This window comes from Syngnathus acus, chromosome 9 (genome assembly GCF_901709675.1).
Source record: "Syngnathus acus chromosome 9, fSynAcu1.2, whole genome shotgun sequence".
In the NCBI taxonomy this organism is placed as follows: Eukaryota; Metazoa; Chordata; class Actinopteri; order Syngnathiformes; family Syngnathidae; genus Syngnathus; species Syngnathus acus.
This window is the reverse complement of record NC_051094.1, coordinates 2,541,641-2,557,134: the sequence shown is the minus strand read 5'-3', so window position 1 is coordinate 2,557,134 and position 15,494 is coordinate 2,541,641. Positions and strand designations below refer to the sequence as shown.

Genomic DNA, 15,494 nt, shown 5'->3' with positions numbered 1-15,494 from the left:
TTGCTGTATAAATCATCGAGCAGCTCGCCTTTACAAAAAAAGAGATCATCAAAGTCAATGGTTCACTAATGGACTTAACGCTTACTCACTAACCATTGTGGTTAAATAATAATGCACAGATCATGTATGTGGCTTTTATGAGTGGCATACTGTGTATCCTGAGCTTTTTAATAAATTCAGCTTACATATCGACACGACACACTGAAGACAGATTTATAAAAACAACAAAAGAAAAATCATTTGAATAAATACAAAACGCACACAAATCTTTGAAAGAATGAACAGATGAATACATAAGAACCTTGTCGACATTCGTGTCAATGCTGCGATACAAACGGATGAATCGTCAGGAATATTTATCGACTTCACAAAGTTTTTTTTTTTTTTGTTTCAGAACAATTTGTAAATGTATGGAAAAAGAAAATTCCCTTAATTGAAGTCATTACGTTCCCGGCTGGAGTTTTTGACTGATTTGTCATATTAAGCAGTCCTTCTATTCACGCACCATGCAATTTCCTAGTCTTTTACATATAATACAAGAGCATTAAATAGTGTTTTCTTTGATGCAGTAATGCGAGTGCGCATTTAGGTGAAAGCTTGGCCTGACAAATTTAAAGAAAGAATATATTTGACAATATGATGTGTGTTTGTGTGTGTGTGTGTGTGTGTGTTTGGGTGCCAATGCAACATGGCTGACACATAGTTGTTTAAAAAGTGACTCTGTACAATAGTTTGTATGGCAAATCCACAGTGAGACCCCCCCCCTCCCCCTCCCAAAACCCGGACCCAAACATGTATCTTACAGTTCTCAGGAACAATAAAAAGGCAAGAATTACGCTGTAAGGAAAATTAAATTGACATAAAAAAAGAACGGAGCATTAAATTATTGTACAAATAATAGTTCAAAAATGGTGACCCTTCACAAATTCTTAAAAAAAAAAAATCTACTGTAAATTAAATTCTTCTTTTCTTTTTTGTTTTTGTTTTTACAAGTTGCACAGTTTATTTTTCCACTACTAGTTGGCATACGCCGGTATACCGTTAAGACGGGAGAAATGTTGAACCCGTGGACGTCACTCTTCCACGGTGCAGCCGAGTACCTCCGCACGCAAAGTGATCCTTCCGTACCACGACCACGGAAGGATACGGATGAACCGAGCGTAGATGGGTGGATCGATCACGTTCTTTCTGTGCGTGTCGTTGTCAAAGTTGCCCTGAAAGACCTGCAAACACGGAAACAAGAACATGAGCAAGTAAAACAAAAGAGGAGTTGCACACTAATGGTTATTTTTGCAAAACTATTTGTGCGAGTGGTGTAAAATGTAAAAAGTGACATTTAAAAGAAGAAATAGAGCACAACACTTCATTTTAATTCGTAAACTTTCGGCCCTAACATTTGCCCTAGTGAATTTTAAATCAGCATGTTGTTATGCCTCGACAATTGTAACACTCATCTTCTGTGTTTTTTTTATTTATTTAACTATTCACAGAAATGAAACAAGCTCAAAAATATTTCAAAAGTTCCTCCAATGTTGGCTTGGCACTGCAAAATATAATCAACATAACACTTTGTGCTGCATGCTGATAGCAATTGTCCCTCGCTCACATGTACCTGGTATTGCAGCCACTGAATCACCCAGGCAACTAATGGAAGCTAAATTAAGTCTGATAATTAATTTATGAATCACTTTGCTAGCAATAAACATTTAAACAACAGTGCGGGGCCCAACTAATATTTACAAACCGGCAGGATGCAGCATTGCATTGGTAAGTGCTTAATTGACAGTAGACTGAAATTTATTAAGAGGAAATGAATCTATGGGGTAGCTTCATTGAAGGATGTGATCATTCCAATTAAAAAGCCATGATTATGCCCGTTTAATTGGAACGCAATGGGATTCACTGTTGTGCAAAATGGAAAAGAGCAGTGGGCCAAATCCAAACAAATGATGAACGATGGGACATTTTTAGGCTCATTTTCATATTTCTTTTCTTGTTTTAAATTCTGAACACTGATATTATGGGGGTATCGTTTAAACGGATGATCATAGACAACCCACAGGCTTGGAGAATATGTGTTCATTTTTAAAATGACTTTTGACCTAAAATAACTTTTTAGTATTTTCTAAGATTAATTTGGATTCTGTCAAATATGGCCCTTTTAAAACATGAGGCAATATTATAATTTTATAATGATCTCAAATTAATTCCCCATACATTATCTGCAGATTATGGGTGTTGATAAAATGTATCAGTTAATTAAACTCTCTGTGTTTATTGTAAATGAAGCAATGACTTACTGTAAATGTACGAATGAAAGCCCCCAGAAGGATTCCAACATTTCTTGGCAAGCAAATATGCAAAGTAACTTCCTCCCCTTTGTGCCTTCATATAATACTTCATCTTGTTTGAATTTGTTTCCTGCTGCCAAATTTGGAGTGTTTACCATTAAATTTCATTTTCTCATTTTCTTATCTGTGTCCTGAGACGAGGTTGGCAAAAATCCCATAAGTAATATTTTACAACTTTATGATTTCATCAGAAACTCCGCTTTAATGCCGTAACGACAACGGACGAGTTTGTCAATCCAAACTTGGACCGATTCATATTTTGTAGCTCAGAAGGGATGACTGTAGGTCGTGACTTATACTTTCTCATTATAAGGGCAAAATTTGCAGCTTAATGTGCAGTATGAAATGTTCCTAATGAAGCTGCATATCAGCCCACTAAATATCTTTAATCAGCCTGAGGCAAGACTGAATTTAATCCTTAATTGCAAACCAATTTGCAATCTCGTCTCTGGGGATCTGCAAACTCCAGTAATCAGGACTGGATGGAAGATTCTAAAAGAGACACAATTGTGCAACTTCTTACTCCAAACTGACCCTGGAACTGCAAACCTAGCTATTAACTTAACTATTGATTATGTTTTCTGGTATCAATGCTATCTTCACATTGCCACGGGAGGCCTTGTGTGCCTTGGGAAAGACAATGTTCGAATGTTTTGTGCAGCCCGGGTAGTCTAAACATTGCAATCTGATTAATGTTGAGCTTGTGGAATATGAATGAAGCAGTAAAATCCACCCATTTTTATCCATCTCAATGACATCACAGTTGCTCAGGTAACAGCCAATCACGGTTCAGCTTTGGTCATGCGAGAATATAGTCAACCTGTCTTTTGGGCTGTGCTGGAACAAAATAGGGCCTTCCACAAACTGTTGAAAGCAGAAAATTCTCAGAAATGTCTCTGTCCAGAATTAGAATTCCGAATGAAAGCCCGATTGATCAACCCATTGATTAAGATATGTGACCATACAGTGAATCATTATGGAAATGTCACCATGTGACACGTCTCTTGTGAAGGAAAGGCAAACAAGGTGTCCTCTGTAAGAAGATCCCAATATGAGCTGCTGACTGCCGATATCTGTATTCTGACAGAGGCTCCTCTCTGAATCTCCATCTAACTGCCTTTAGCTGCCGCCACACAAGAGCTGAAGGCAGCGGCTGAGAAGAATACTTAGAGGCATCTAACACCGTGCCCAAACCAAACACACACACACACACACACATGCTGTCAAGTCCACTATCGTGGTATGGCAGGAGGAGCCACTGGAGTCCAACAGTCAAATGTGTCCTCTGGCATTAATAGCAACTTGAACCGTCTGAGGGTGGGGTGGGGGAGTGGGGGGGGGACACCTTGAAGAATCATACTTGTGAAAGGTCCCCCCGCTCATTGTCGGGACAAACTGATTGACATTCTCCGCAGCCCTCCAAACAAGCCCTCTTCTCTAATACACAACGCACACGCTGGCAGACTGGCTGTCCTTGTTTTGCTCTGAAGTATATCGCCCAAATAACAAGAGGGAGGTGGGTTATACGTTGAAATATGAGATTGCTTTTAAAATTCAAGTGAGATAAGAATATTGTTGCGCACATCATAGTGAAGGTCAAAAGTAGACTTGTTGCTAGAAAAGGAATAGATGAGGCCATGTGGTCTTTTTTTTTTCCCCCCTCAACAAACATTAAGCGAATTTTGGATGAAAAAACGGAATTAAACTCACATTCATAGCAGTAACTACTTTTTGTTTAATAATTAAGCAGAAAAAAAACACTCTTTTGGTTAAAGAAATAGTTCTGCATTACCTCCATTGTAGATTTTAATTCAGTATCACACATACATCTATTTATAACTACATGCCTTCATCATAGATAAGTCTCAAAGTAAAAGCAAACCAATTTGCATTAAAAATTGGAATAACGGTCCAATTTTTAACCCAAGAGTTTTAAGGATAAAGGATGGCATTGTACTTTGCATGATTGTCTACTTTCTATTTATTTGATCCCCATCATAAATTTACCAACATCTTCCACACCTTTGCAAAACTTCTAATTTCAACTTGCTCAATGCGTTAAGGATTTCCCCATTTTCCACCGTCATGGTGTCACTCAGTCACAAATAATCACAAGAGGCAGCGCTTATCTGTCAGTAACACGGAGAGCCAGAAAAGTAAACAGCATGCGCAAGACAAAGGTTTTTAGCTCTCGCCGTATCGACACAGCGGCGACCGAAGCCCCCACCGCCTCCGATGCCGAGGCCGATTGGCGGCGACACGTGTACTCGACTGAAGGGTCGTAAACAAGCTTTTCTCAACGGAACTGGTCAAGCTTGGTTGACGCAAATCTCTTATCTGATCCGAAAGCAGAGAGGCAATATGAGTCTAGGTCAGTCTGAAGCTTGGAAGAGAAGATGTCGAAGTGGAAAAGAGACTCAGCCAGACTACAAAATGGACGTCGGGCATTTTAATCAGCTTCGTGTTACTTTTTTTAATGCTTTTTTTGCTCACTCTGGAATGTCTTCATCTTTAATGGTATATATAATTCAAAACTTAAGTGTGGCCTCCATCCATGAGCATGTATTTGAAATTATATATATTTTTCCCCCTGATATGTGCATTATGCATAAGGTTGGGTGAACGTTCCATACCTTATCCTTTCCTTGCTTGTCATCTCGGTACACTTTCCACCGCTCTCCGTCATTACTATACGCCAATTTGTACGAGCCCACAAACTGCACGTGGCCAAAGTCTTTCGCTCCCTGGGTGATTACGCCTGTGATCTTGGTAGGCACCAGCAAGTCCACCTAAAGAAAAAAAAAAAGAAGCTGCATGAGTCGAAGAGAGACAAAGTGAAGCAGAGTTGGGAAAAACGCTGACAAGATTAGAAGAATATTATTTTTGCATGTCTGGGTGTTTTTTTTTTTTTTTTGTCGTTATGCAATGAGAGAATTATTGAAGAGAAACACGGTCACGAGGGATGGCTTTCATTATTCACAGATATTGAACAGCAGGGGCAAGTTCACAAGCTTCACTAAGCAGTCTGGAAATCTCATGCAGCTTCAAAATGTTGATTGGGTTTCATTTCAAATAGGTTCTTTTTTCCATACAAGCAGATGAAATATTATAGTGCTTATGATTTAGAAGTAAAAACATTTTTATTGACATTTGGGGTTTGTTTTCCAGCAATGGTCGCTTATGTTACTTTTACTAATGTATTGTAAAAAGGTGCTTTTAAATGAAAGAAGCTTCCATTTTATTTTTCAAATCATAAAATTGTGTGCCTTGTTTTGTCGCACGATCTCAATCACAAAATGGAACTAATTTTGAGTGTAATTCAATCCAGCGCTAAAATGTTTTTTTTTACTGGAAACACAGACGATGCAACTCACATGAGACCAAGCTGACAAATTTAGAAACTCAAGAGAGTACAAGAGCTACAAAGGTGAGCAATCCTTTTGCTGAATATACAAAAGTGAGGAAAGATACATCACACTAATTGGCCTAGCCTACATCCACGAGAGCAGATCACAGCGCGCTGACAGCGGATCCAAACCGTACCCAGTGTAGGTTAAAAATAATCTTTTCATAAAACATTAGGATAAGCTCCGCCTTCTGCTTCACTCTTAGCATATTGCACTTTCATTTACCGTATTTTCCGGACTATAAGGCGCACCTAAAAACCTCAAATTTGCGCCTCATATATGGACAAAGTTTTAAAATGGGCCATTTATTGAAGGTGCGCCTTATAGTCCGGTGCGCCTTATAGTCCGGAAAATACGGTACTGACATAATCTGAAATATTAACCAATCTGGAATATAGCAGTGAATGAGCTAAAGGTTTTGCTAACGAGGAAGCTATTGCTAGGGCATGTTCATTTTAATTCTCTTCCATTTGCACAGGTAGACTTGATGTTACTCTAAGCAAGCAATCAAGTGTGGCATCCAAACAAAGGCGCCCTTGAATCGAAACGCGTAATTGTTATCGCCGGTAGTGGTCAGATAATCCAAAGCACCTTTTTGCAACACCAGCGCTCAGCACTTTGATGGATTAAACTAAATTTGTGAGCGAGATAAGCTTGTTAGAGTCGGACCCCTGCTCACCCCCCTCCTCCTGTACCCAAACAAGCTTGGAGGAATCACTAAACACTGTTGAGATGAATCCATTTCGTGTTTCTTGCATCAGTAGAAAATGAGAAAATATGCTCTGCTAATGTTTGTCACCAACATTGTTACACAAGTAGAAGTGACCCTAATTGTACCGACAGAAGGCAAAAGAGCAACATTTGTACACTTGAGCCAAACAGACACTCTTGTGCTCATTAGCATGAGATTCGCCGGGCAAACTTTGTAGCTTTGCTGCTGCAAAATAAACAGATTAATGCAGCGAGGGCAGTCGGAGGCTTTTTGCTATCTTATAAATACAGCACATGCACGCGTAACATATTGCTGACAACATCGCTCTAGCTGTGCCGCTTTAACCGTAAGTGGTGAAGCCTCATTTAGACTTCTTAGCCTGCAGCAAATTCGTGCGTGCGTGCCGAAGATGCATGTTCTCCACTAAGTCACAGTGCAAAGTTCAGAGCACATAAAACTCCCGGAAGCATGAAAGAAATGATGCTATGGACCATTAACTCCACAAACACGGTACAAATGCTCCTTCAAACTGACAAGAACTTGTAAAAAAATATATATAAACATTTTTTGATTTATCGAAACAGGCAGCCCGGAAAATGCCATTCATACGTACAGTACAACCATAGCCTGAGTGAGATGGAGTCGGTAAAATTTATTTATAGAGTACATGAAAGTGCTAAACCAAAGTGCTGCACATTAGTTAAGAAATTAAACATTTAAAGATAAAAATAAAGGTACAAAATAGATACAAATCAGAGGCAAACAATTTCAGTCAGAGAGAAAACACTAAGTAAATACAGTTCCAATAATCTAGAAGGATTTTATTTTTCAGATTATTGTCAAACAGAACAGACGAGTGTGGGCAATTTGAGATCCATTTCAAGGTCGTTGGAATCCTTCCCGATGACAATTTTCTTGATTGCTGTCCGACCCGGCCATCGATGAATATTCCCAAGTCGAATTTGTGCCAGCTCTATACTCTTGGAGTGAAAATAGATTCGCTCTAAGGTAATGATCACTACTGTGTTTGCATTATCCCAAAAACAAAACCTTGTGTCTGATATTTAAAAGGAGAAACAAACAAACCTTAGACTGCAAAACATCAACGAATGTTTCATTTCCTTATGGTCAATTTTGTTAAACGTGAATCAATCAAATGAGCTGAAACAGATTCGCCAGAAACATAATAAATGGATTTTGTTTGCCTTAGCGCTGCGCCAAACAAATAAACCTGTGCTCCTTCATTAGTTCAGACCATGCTGGACAAAGACATAATAATGGATCATGCCCATAAGCAGAGGAGGTCGTAATGAATAGCTTTCTGGTGAAAGAAAGAAAGCAGCTGATCAGGACCACACTGGAATATCATTTCTACAAATGATAATGTGGCTTCTTTTTGGGATAATTTTTAATTTACATGCACATGGAGTTATCGTAGAACAATGATCGAGGTGTGACAAGATGCCTTTATCACTCAATTAACAAGTCCATGTGTATTCCTGCTTAGATTTTCATCTGTGAGTTTTTTTTTCTTTGGTTTGTGCAACATGATTAGCTCTCAATGTGTAATTCTCTACTTCGACAGAAAACGACTCCTGACGATATAATTGAAGAAAAGTAGTAGTCTAGTTTTCCTTGCGCCCCCTGGTGGAGATAACCGCAGTGTGGCAAACAAGGCTGGTCTCTCCGTCAAAACTAGTTTCTAATGAGAAAAAAAACCTGCTTCTTTTCCACTTCATAGCACCTCATCATGCTATCTTGAATTTTCCCCAGTATGACAAGACGTCATAAATTGCCGTACCGCCGTTGAAAATAGATTTTGCATTGGATAACTACATTGAATTCATTTTCTTCATTTTAAGTGCATAAAAATAAACACTTGAATGGTTTTAAAAGGCACTTGATGTAGTGGGCTGAATTACAATCCATATAGCAACCCGCAACACTGCTCACCAGCGTTCCTACTGAGTGAATAGTGTGCAGCAGGCTGAATCCCCCCTCCCTATGCCTTCCTCACATGCTGAAAAATGTGATGCTGACCGACCTGGCAACGTCTGAAATATCATTTCTGTGACATCAGCCAAATGTGTGAGTAGTCAGTATAGAATGTTACACATCAGCCTGACTTGTTTTGGCAGGACATTACAATGAAGTCAGCCGGTTGCTTGTTCAAAGCACATCTCAGAGCCAAAAGTGTAAACTGGGGGATAAAATATGAGGAGAAAACACAGTGGCGAATGGTGGCAATCACACAAACAGTTTTACATGGCACGGACATCACCATGCATTAGACAGTAGCTCCCTCCTGCTCTCCAACCCCATCACTTCCACACTCCCTCTTTATATGCCAGTGGAGCAATTGCGCAATTTCGGTCTACCTGTTATTCCGAGCAGACATATTTTGATCTCTACTGTGTGCCTAGAATATTTTAAATATGCATTAATTATTGATAAAATAAGTTATTTAAAATGTTCTTTCTGGAGCATATGAGCAATAATGACAAACGCTGACTGGTGAGTCTGTCTGCAGTTTTTCTTGATCGTGTTTTTAATTATGAATAAATGGTCAAATATTTTGTTGTTGAATAATTTGATTGGGTGTTTTTTTTAATCATTATACCATATGTAAATCACATGGTTCTCCTCCTTTACAGTCAAGCGTGTGATACGCATCTTGCCTCAAGTTTAATTTAGCATACGCTCGATAAAGAGCTTCAATTAAATTTGTGACTCGCTCCACATTTAGTCAAGCTTCATCATCACGCCAATCTGTTAAGCGTTTCATGTTACGTATACCGTCACGTTCCATCCGCAACTGTTTGCGCTGCCTTGGCATTCAATCGTGTGCTCATAAACTGTTTCAAAATATAAACCACTGTGTAGCGGTTATGCTGGTTTATTAATCGTGGACCTCACGATGAAAATACTTCCATTAAGTCATTTCCACATTCATTGGTTCCACAAGACTCACATTTGTAGGTAGAAATGAACAGCACAGGCCAGCTATTATCGTTTTGTATTACAAAACCTATTGTACTATGGCATTGAGATTCGACTGAACAAATCATAAGAAAATCATAAAATCACTGTCCCATTTTTTTCCCCTTCTGCGACGAGACTCAAAATAATACGATAAGCATACCAAACTAAAATTGAATTCGTATATATATATAGTATATATATTTTTTTCTCAACAATGGACACCTTTCAGCACTCCACCTGATGTTGTTAGAGCCACTTAATGGTAGACTGCAACAATACAGATGGAGCCCCAGTTCAGCTTGTCAAGTTTACTCGAAATGGCTGCGGGAACAGATGAAGGGAATTGGCCATGGCAACACCAACAGGAAGGAAATCAAGCATGATGCTGTGGGTCATTTAAAGCTTTCACGGCAAGGAGAACAACATCTGTGACTTTCATAGTATGTCAGTAAGATGAAAAATGGCCCAGATATTGCCTGAGAGCGAGACCCGGTAGATTTCACTCTTTTCTTAATGTTCACCGTGGCTGAGCATGTGACGGATACTGTGACGATATTAGCAATAAGAAGTCTGTTCCGATGTGTGTCCTTGTCTAGAATCCAATCTGCAGCACACACAAGGACACATCAAAAGAAAGGTACGCTTCACAAACTTGAAATATTCCTGCGGTCGACATGATTTTGGATCATTCGGAGTCTTTGATAAGTACGGTGAAACCCTCCATTTGAAGTCACATATTTGTGTTAATTGCATTTCATCCGCGTAGAAGATGTCCTGTTTTGTTGGAGATTCTTCAGAAGTCATTTTTTTACAGGAAATAGTGGGGCAAGTCTACTTTGCCTTTACAATACGCTTGTAATCTCTAAAAATGGTGACTGTAAAAGTGCAATTTTAGACTCTTTGTACAAAATAGTTTTTGTTTGTGTAGCGCAGGGGGGTCAAACTCATTTTTTTCGCGGGCCGCATTGTAGTCATAGCGTCTTTCGGAGGGCCATTATGATCACCTCATATTATATACAGTAAAAGCTACAAAACAAACTGACAAATAACTCGTTTTCAAATCAGACGAGTAAAAACTGGTCAAATATTAAAAAAAAAAAAAGATATTAAAAGTGAAGAGAATTTGCAATTCTAGTAAAGACACGAATTTGATGCACAATTTGTCTTCGCGGGCCACATAAAATGATGTGGCGGGCCGTATCTGGCCCCCGGGCCTTGAGTTTGACACCTGTGGTATAGCGCTAGCTTTTTATGTTAGCATGCTAACAACTAGTATTGGTAAGCCTCACGTGAAGCCGGTTTGTTTGTGTTGAATAACGTTAGCATTGAATGAATACGCGAGGATATCGAAATGTACAAAGGTGAATGGAAATTAAAGCAAAATCCAAAATTAATTCTAGTTCAGGTCGTTGCACTCCAGACAGTTCTGGCAGAGCACTCGTGGAATCCATCATCACCAGATAAAACAGATACGCACGCCCTAAGTTCAACTGAGAGCCAGCAACGAGAAGGTGGAGAGCAAGTGTGGCATAGAGGCGTGCAATGGATGTGTTGTGGAAAGATAAGATGGCGTCCTTGGATAATGAAAAGTTACACAGACACCAGCAGCCACGTACAAAACATTTAAGCGGGTGTATAGGTAGACGCAAGGGATGCTAAAAACCTTCCAACGTAAGTGAATCAAGGCAGCAGATGAAGTCGCCGTATATTCCGTAATCTAATTTGGTAGCAAATTTAATCATACTGGCTGTAGGGAAATTGAATAAAACAGAGGAGGAAAGAAGTCTAATGAAGAGAATGTTATATAAATCAATAAAAACGATTCTAAAAAAAACAAAATACTTCCAGCATTCTTGAGATAAAGCCGTAAAAAGCCATAAAGCAAGTTGCGTAACGAAGCTTCCACTAATGAACCCATCTAAATATTGGTTTTATTTCAGGAGGTATTTCTAACACCAAACACAAGACTGCTTTAGTGGAATTAGTCATTAGTGTTTAATGTTGTATGAATATGCGGGGTTAGCTATCGGCCACCTTTTTTGTTTGTCATTTGCTCATGACTAATTTAGCTCCCCACTGTTGTTCTTCTTAAAAAGAGAAATAAACAAAGATACAATTGACGTGTATGTTGTCATCGGCAAACCAGGGACACGATTCAATATCGTAATTGAATCGATGACAGCAACAACAAAAATCTCAGCTGTTATGATTTGCAATAAAACTGAATCGTACAGGTGGAATGAAAAAGTGTTGAAATAATGAGCAGCCAGTGGAATAAAGCAAGCATTTATTGAAAAACTGATGAAGAGGCAGACCACAAGGGAAAAGCACCTTTATCTCTGTCCAACTAGATCAATACAGCGTGACAAGAAAAATGCTGGATTCGCCAACAAATATGATTTTATATATATATTAATTTATTTTGTGGCTATGTGGGAGGGGGGGCGGCAGAATCAATCTGGAAGAAGTCAAACAATGACTCAGTTGCTTTTCTCGTAAGTCAACAAAGATGTCGGTTCCCGTTGTCAAGATAAAACATAATTATTGCTTTTCAACTTGATCCCGATTCACTTTAAAAGCCTTTTTGATACTCAGTGGATGGAAGGAACAAACAAGCTAAATCTAACTAATGGAAAGAAATAGTTTGTTGTTGTCGGCGGCGCTCCATTTGAGGTGACGATTAGATCGGGAAGAAGTGCCAAAGTATCCGCCAACTGATAAAAGCCGGTTTGATTACAACGGCATGCTCACAGACACGGACCAAGCGGTAATCAGTCACACATTAAAAGCGTATTGTTCCCTGAGGTCTCCGTAGCACGTGGGACATCTACAGCGACGTGTGTCGTCCTGCGACTTGCAAACAGATGGCCTATTTACGTTTTATAGGATATCAAGTCATCCATTCCGCAAAGGGCATTCTAAATTTTATGATGGGAACATACTTTAGAAGACTTACAAACGGGATGAACAGACTGAGCCTAATCGTTATATTAGGTTATATAAAAAAAAAAAAACGATTCAAAGGCCCTTATATAAACAAAATTGAGCCAGCTCACTATAGGTGTAATTTAGGTGTAATTTATTCACAAATAAGATGTTGTTTTTATCACTGTCACAAAAAAAAAAAGTTGGGCGACAGCATCATTTTTCAGACTTGACACATTTACTGTGAGACTGCTTTAATTAAAGGTGACTAATTAATTCTCAGGAAGTTTTGGTGTTAATTTCTCTCCTCATCTACTTTTCCTAACACTTGAGGTTTGTTCTTCTATAGGGATCAATGTTTGACAAAGTCACACAAAGCAAAACAGCGCAGAGTAACTGCTCAGGCCCTTGAGTACCGTATTTTCCGGACTATAAGGCGCACCGGACTATAAGGCGCACCTTCAATGAATGGCCCATTTTAAAACTTTGTCCTTATATAAGGCGCACCGGACTATAAGGCGCACCATTAATGCTTCATGTCAGATTTTTAATCCAAAACAAAACATTCTCCATTTTATCTTTTTTATTTCAACTTCAGACGCAACAAATTACTTTATAATCACAAAATGATGATCCATAGTCTTTTTGATTCATGATTCAAAGTCTTCAGCGGGCCACTTATGATTGATTTCATGACACAATGCTTCGGGCCAGTTTAAATTTCGGAATTTGGTCCATATATAAGGCCACCGGACTATAAGGCGCACTGTCGGCTTTTGAGAAAATGTTAGGTTTTTAAGTGCGCCTTATAATCCGGAAAATTCGGTAATCTCTTGTTTTTGCTGAGACTTGAAAAATAGTCTCACCTATGTAAACATTTTTAAAATGCAAAATTATATATAAAATTACAAATTATTATAATAGTATATTATTAATTATATTAAATTATATACAATATATCCAGATGCCATTTATTTAACAAATTAATTTAAAAGTTTCTGAACTCAACGCTCTCCCAAATTTCCCATCAGAGCTACTTAATGAGTAAACGCCTTCCTCTCGCACTTTCACACTTGTTGCCACTGGCAAGTACAATCTGTCACATTGAGCAAACACGCGTCACACCTGATGTTCTCTCGGCAATGGCAGGTACAAGCCAGCGACGCATGCCCTCGTTGCGGCAGTAAAGAAGAGCTGTTGAAGAATTTCAACAGCCAAGCCCAAAATTTCGTGTGAACAGCAGATGTTAATGACACCGACAACTGCGGATTCGCCTGAAACGAGTGACTTTAATGTTGTTTACAAAGTCTAAACATAGCTATTAACCACTCCTAGACCTTATCTGTCTTTTTAATGTTTCCTCATGGGATCTGTAAGAATGCGAGAAAAACGTGATCGAATTTGAGAGAGTTCTAACATTCCGTTCGGCCAACCTGAGCTGACAGCTACCGACAGACAAAGCTACTTTAAATAAAATAATGGACGTTGGATGTAAAAAGTTGTTTTGGGGTCACGTAGAACAGGTGCACGTTGCATTAACGGGGAGACTATGAAAGTTGAAAATAATCAGGGTGCTGGAGTGTATAATAAACTAATCTGCTTCCACCAGCTGGAGCTCTTGGCAGCTCAATCTGACAAGCTTGAGCTTCCCTCTTTAAAACATCTTGAACGATGATTTTTTTTTTTTTTTCCGTCTTGCACAAATCCCAAACAGGCATGCTTCTTCTCGTCCGTTGAACCTTTTCGAGCTTGTTGGCAACGCCCAGTTTGTTTTCGTTTGGGGAAAGCCGAGATCGGCTTTTCAACAAATGGTTCTGTTCAAATATTTAATCACATGGTTGAACTGTCCGTTATCCTCGATTGATGTAATTACGGTGGGTAATTTCATCGTTTAACCCACGAGACATTTTTGCTGGGAATACAACTGTTGATCTAGTTGTCGTAATCAGAAAAAAAAAAATGGTTGTAAGAGCCGAAATGACTTCCTGCAAATCCTGTCATTAACCTTCGACCTTCTTCCTCGCTGGCCTCGTCTTACTGGAGCAAATCTCCAGCGGTGACTTGAAAAATGAGTTTAATTTGTTGCGTGACCTCGCTTGTAATTCACAATCAAATGGAATTGCCTTTTATCTGTTACAGCTTCAGAACATTTTTTAGACAGTATTGAATAAAAAATAGCACTTGTAGAAACATGGATTAAATAAGACCAATGACGGCAAAGTGAGGAAATCTAAGCAAGACCGTAAAAATGTAAATGCCAATAGAATGCGAGGAAGCTGCCTAAAAAAATTCATACCAAATGATTTTTATTTTCTTCTCCCATTTAAGTGAAGTGAATGCATCAAGTAGTCCGGTTTGCCATTAGTGCCTGAACAGTTTGCAGCTCGGAGAACAGTGTTGGGTGTCTTGATTAATTGAAATACTTAACTTGTCATTAAGGATGATTTATCTCATTAATTTGTAAGGTTGAAACGAATTTCGGAACGTGAATTAATTATTTGCGACGGTGGCACAACAAAGATAACAGATGAGTTGAGGTTCAATACATATAAGAGTGATAACTTCTTGATTAGTCCGCTTCAGCAGCAGCTGAAGTAGGAATGTGAACGCGCGGCACACAATGCACAAGTCTTAATGTTTTCTCTTTTTAAGCCTGTCGGGGAGCATCGATTTTTCTTAGCGCAACTATATAGCGTCTAAAGATTCCTGCAGGCACAGCATGTAATATGAGACAAGTTTTCTTTTACCCACAACGATCAATTTTGCTTCGCCGAGCGCTCTGGTCAGGATGCGGCCGGCTTAAGTACCATACCTCCAACAAAAGCTTTCAGTGTAATCACAAACATATCTGACAAGAGCCCAACCAATCTAATAAGGTCCGGATAAGTCCACGGGCAGGATGCACCAATGGAGCGACGGTCACGGCAGAAAGGCCAATAAATCAAAGAAATCACTCTGATCTTCAATTCCCTCGGAGGATGATCCACATTGCCGTTCCCTCCGCGCTATCGGTTTTACAGATTGAACTTGGAGCGGGGAGGCTGGCTTGAAAAGGAATCAGCTTTTTTTTGCCTTTTTAAAAGGATTACGGCCACGCGACAGATCATAGAAATGAAG

The 15,494-nt window shown here is 39.1% G+C and overlaps 1 protein-coding gene across 1 annotated transcript in view; it reads right to left on the bottom strand.

Annotated features, from left to right (window-relative positions):
- Nucleotides 1-499: 499 nt before the first annotated feature.
- The window catches only part of LOC119126959 (EGF-like repeat and discoidin I-like domain-containing protein 3), a 47,506-nt gene continuing 32,511 nt past the window's right edge, over nucleotides 500-15,494 (bottom strand). The window contains exons 8-9 of the mRNA XM_037258561.1: nucleotides 4,985-5,140; nucleotides 500-1,223 (exon numbers count right to left, since the gene is read on the bottom strand). Of these exons, the coding sequence (XP_037114456.1) occupies nucleotides 1,074-1,223; nucleotides 4,985-5,140 (306 nt within the window). The 3' untranslated portion in view covers nucleotides 500-1,073. The remainder of the gene's footprint in view (nucleotides 1,224-4,984; nucleotides 5,141-15,494) is intronic.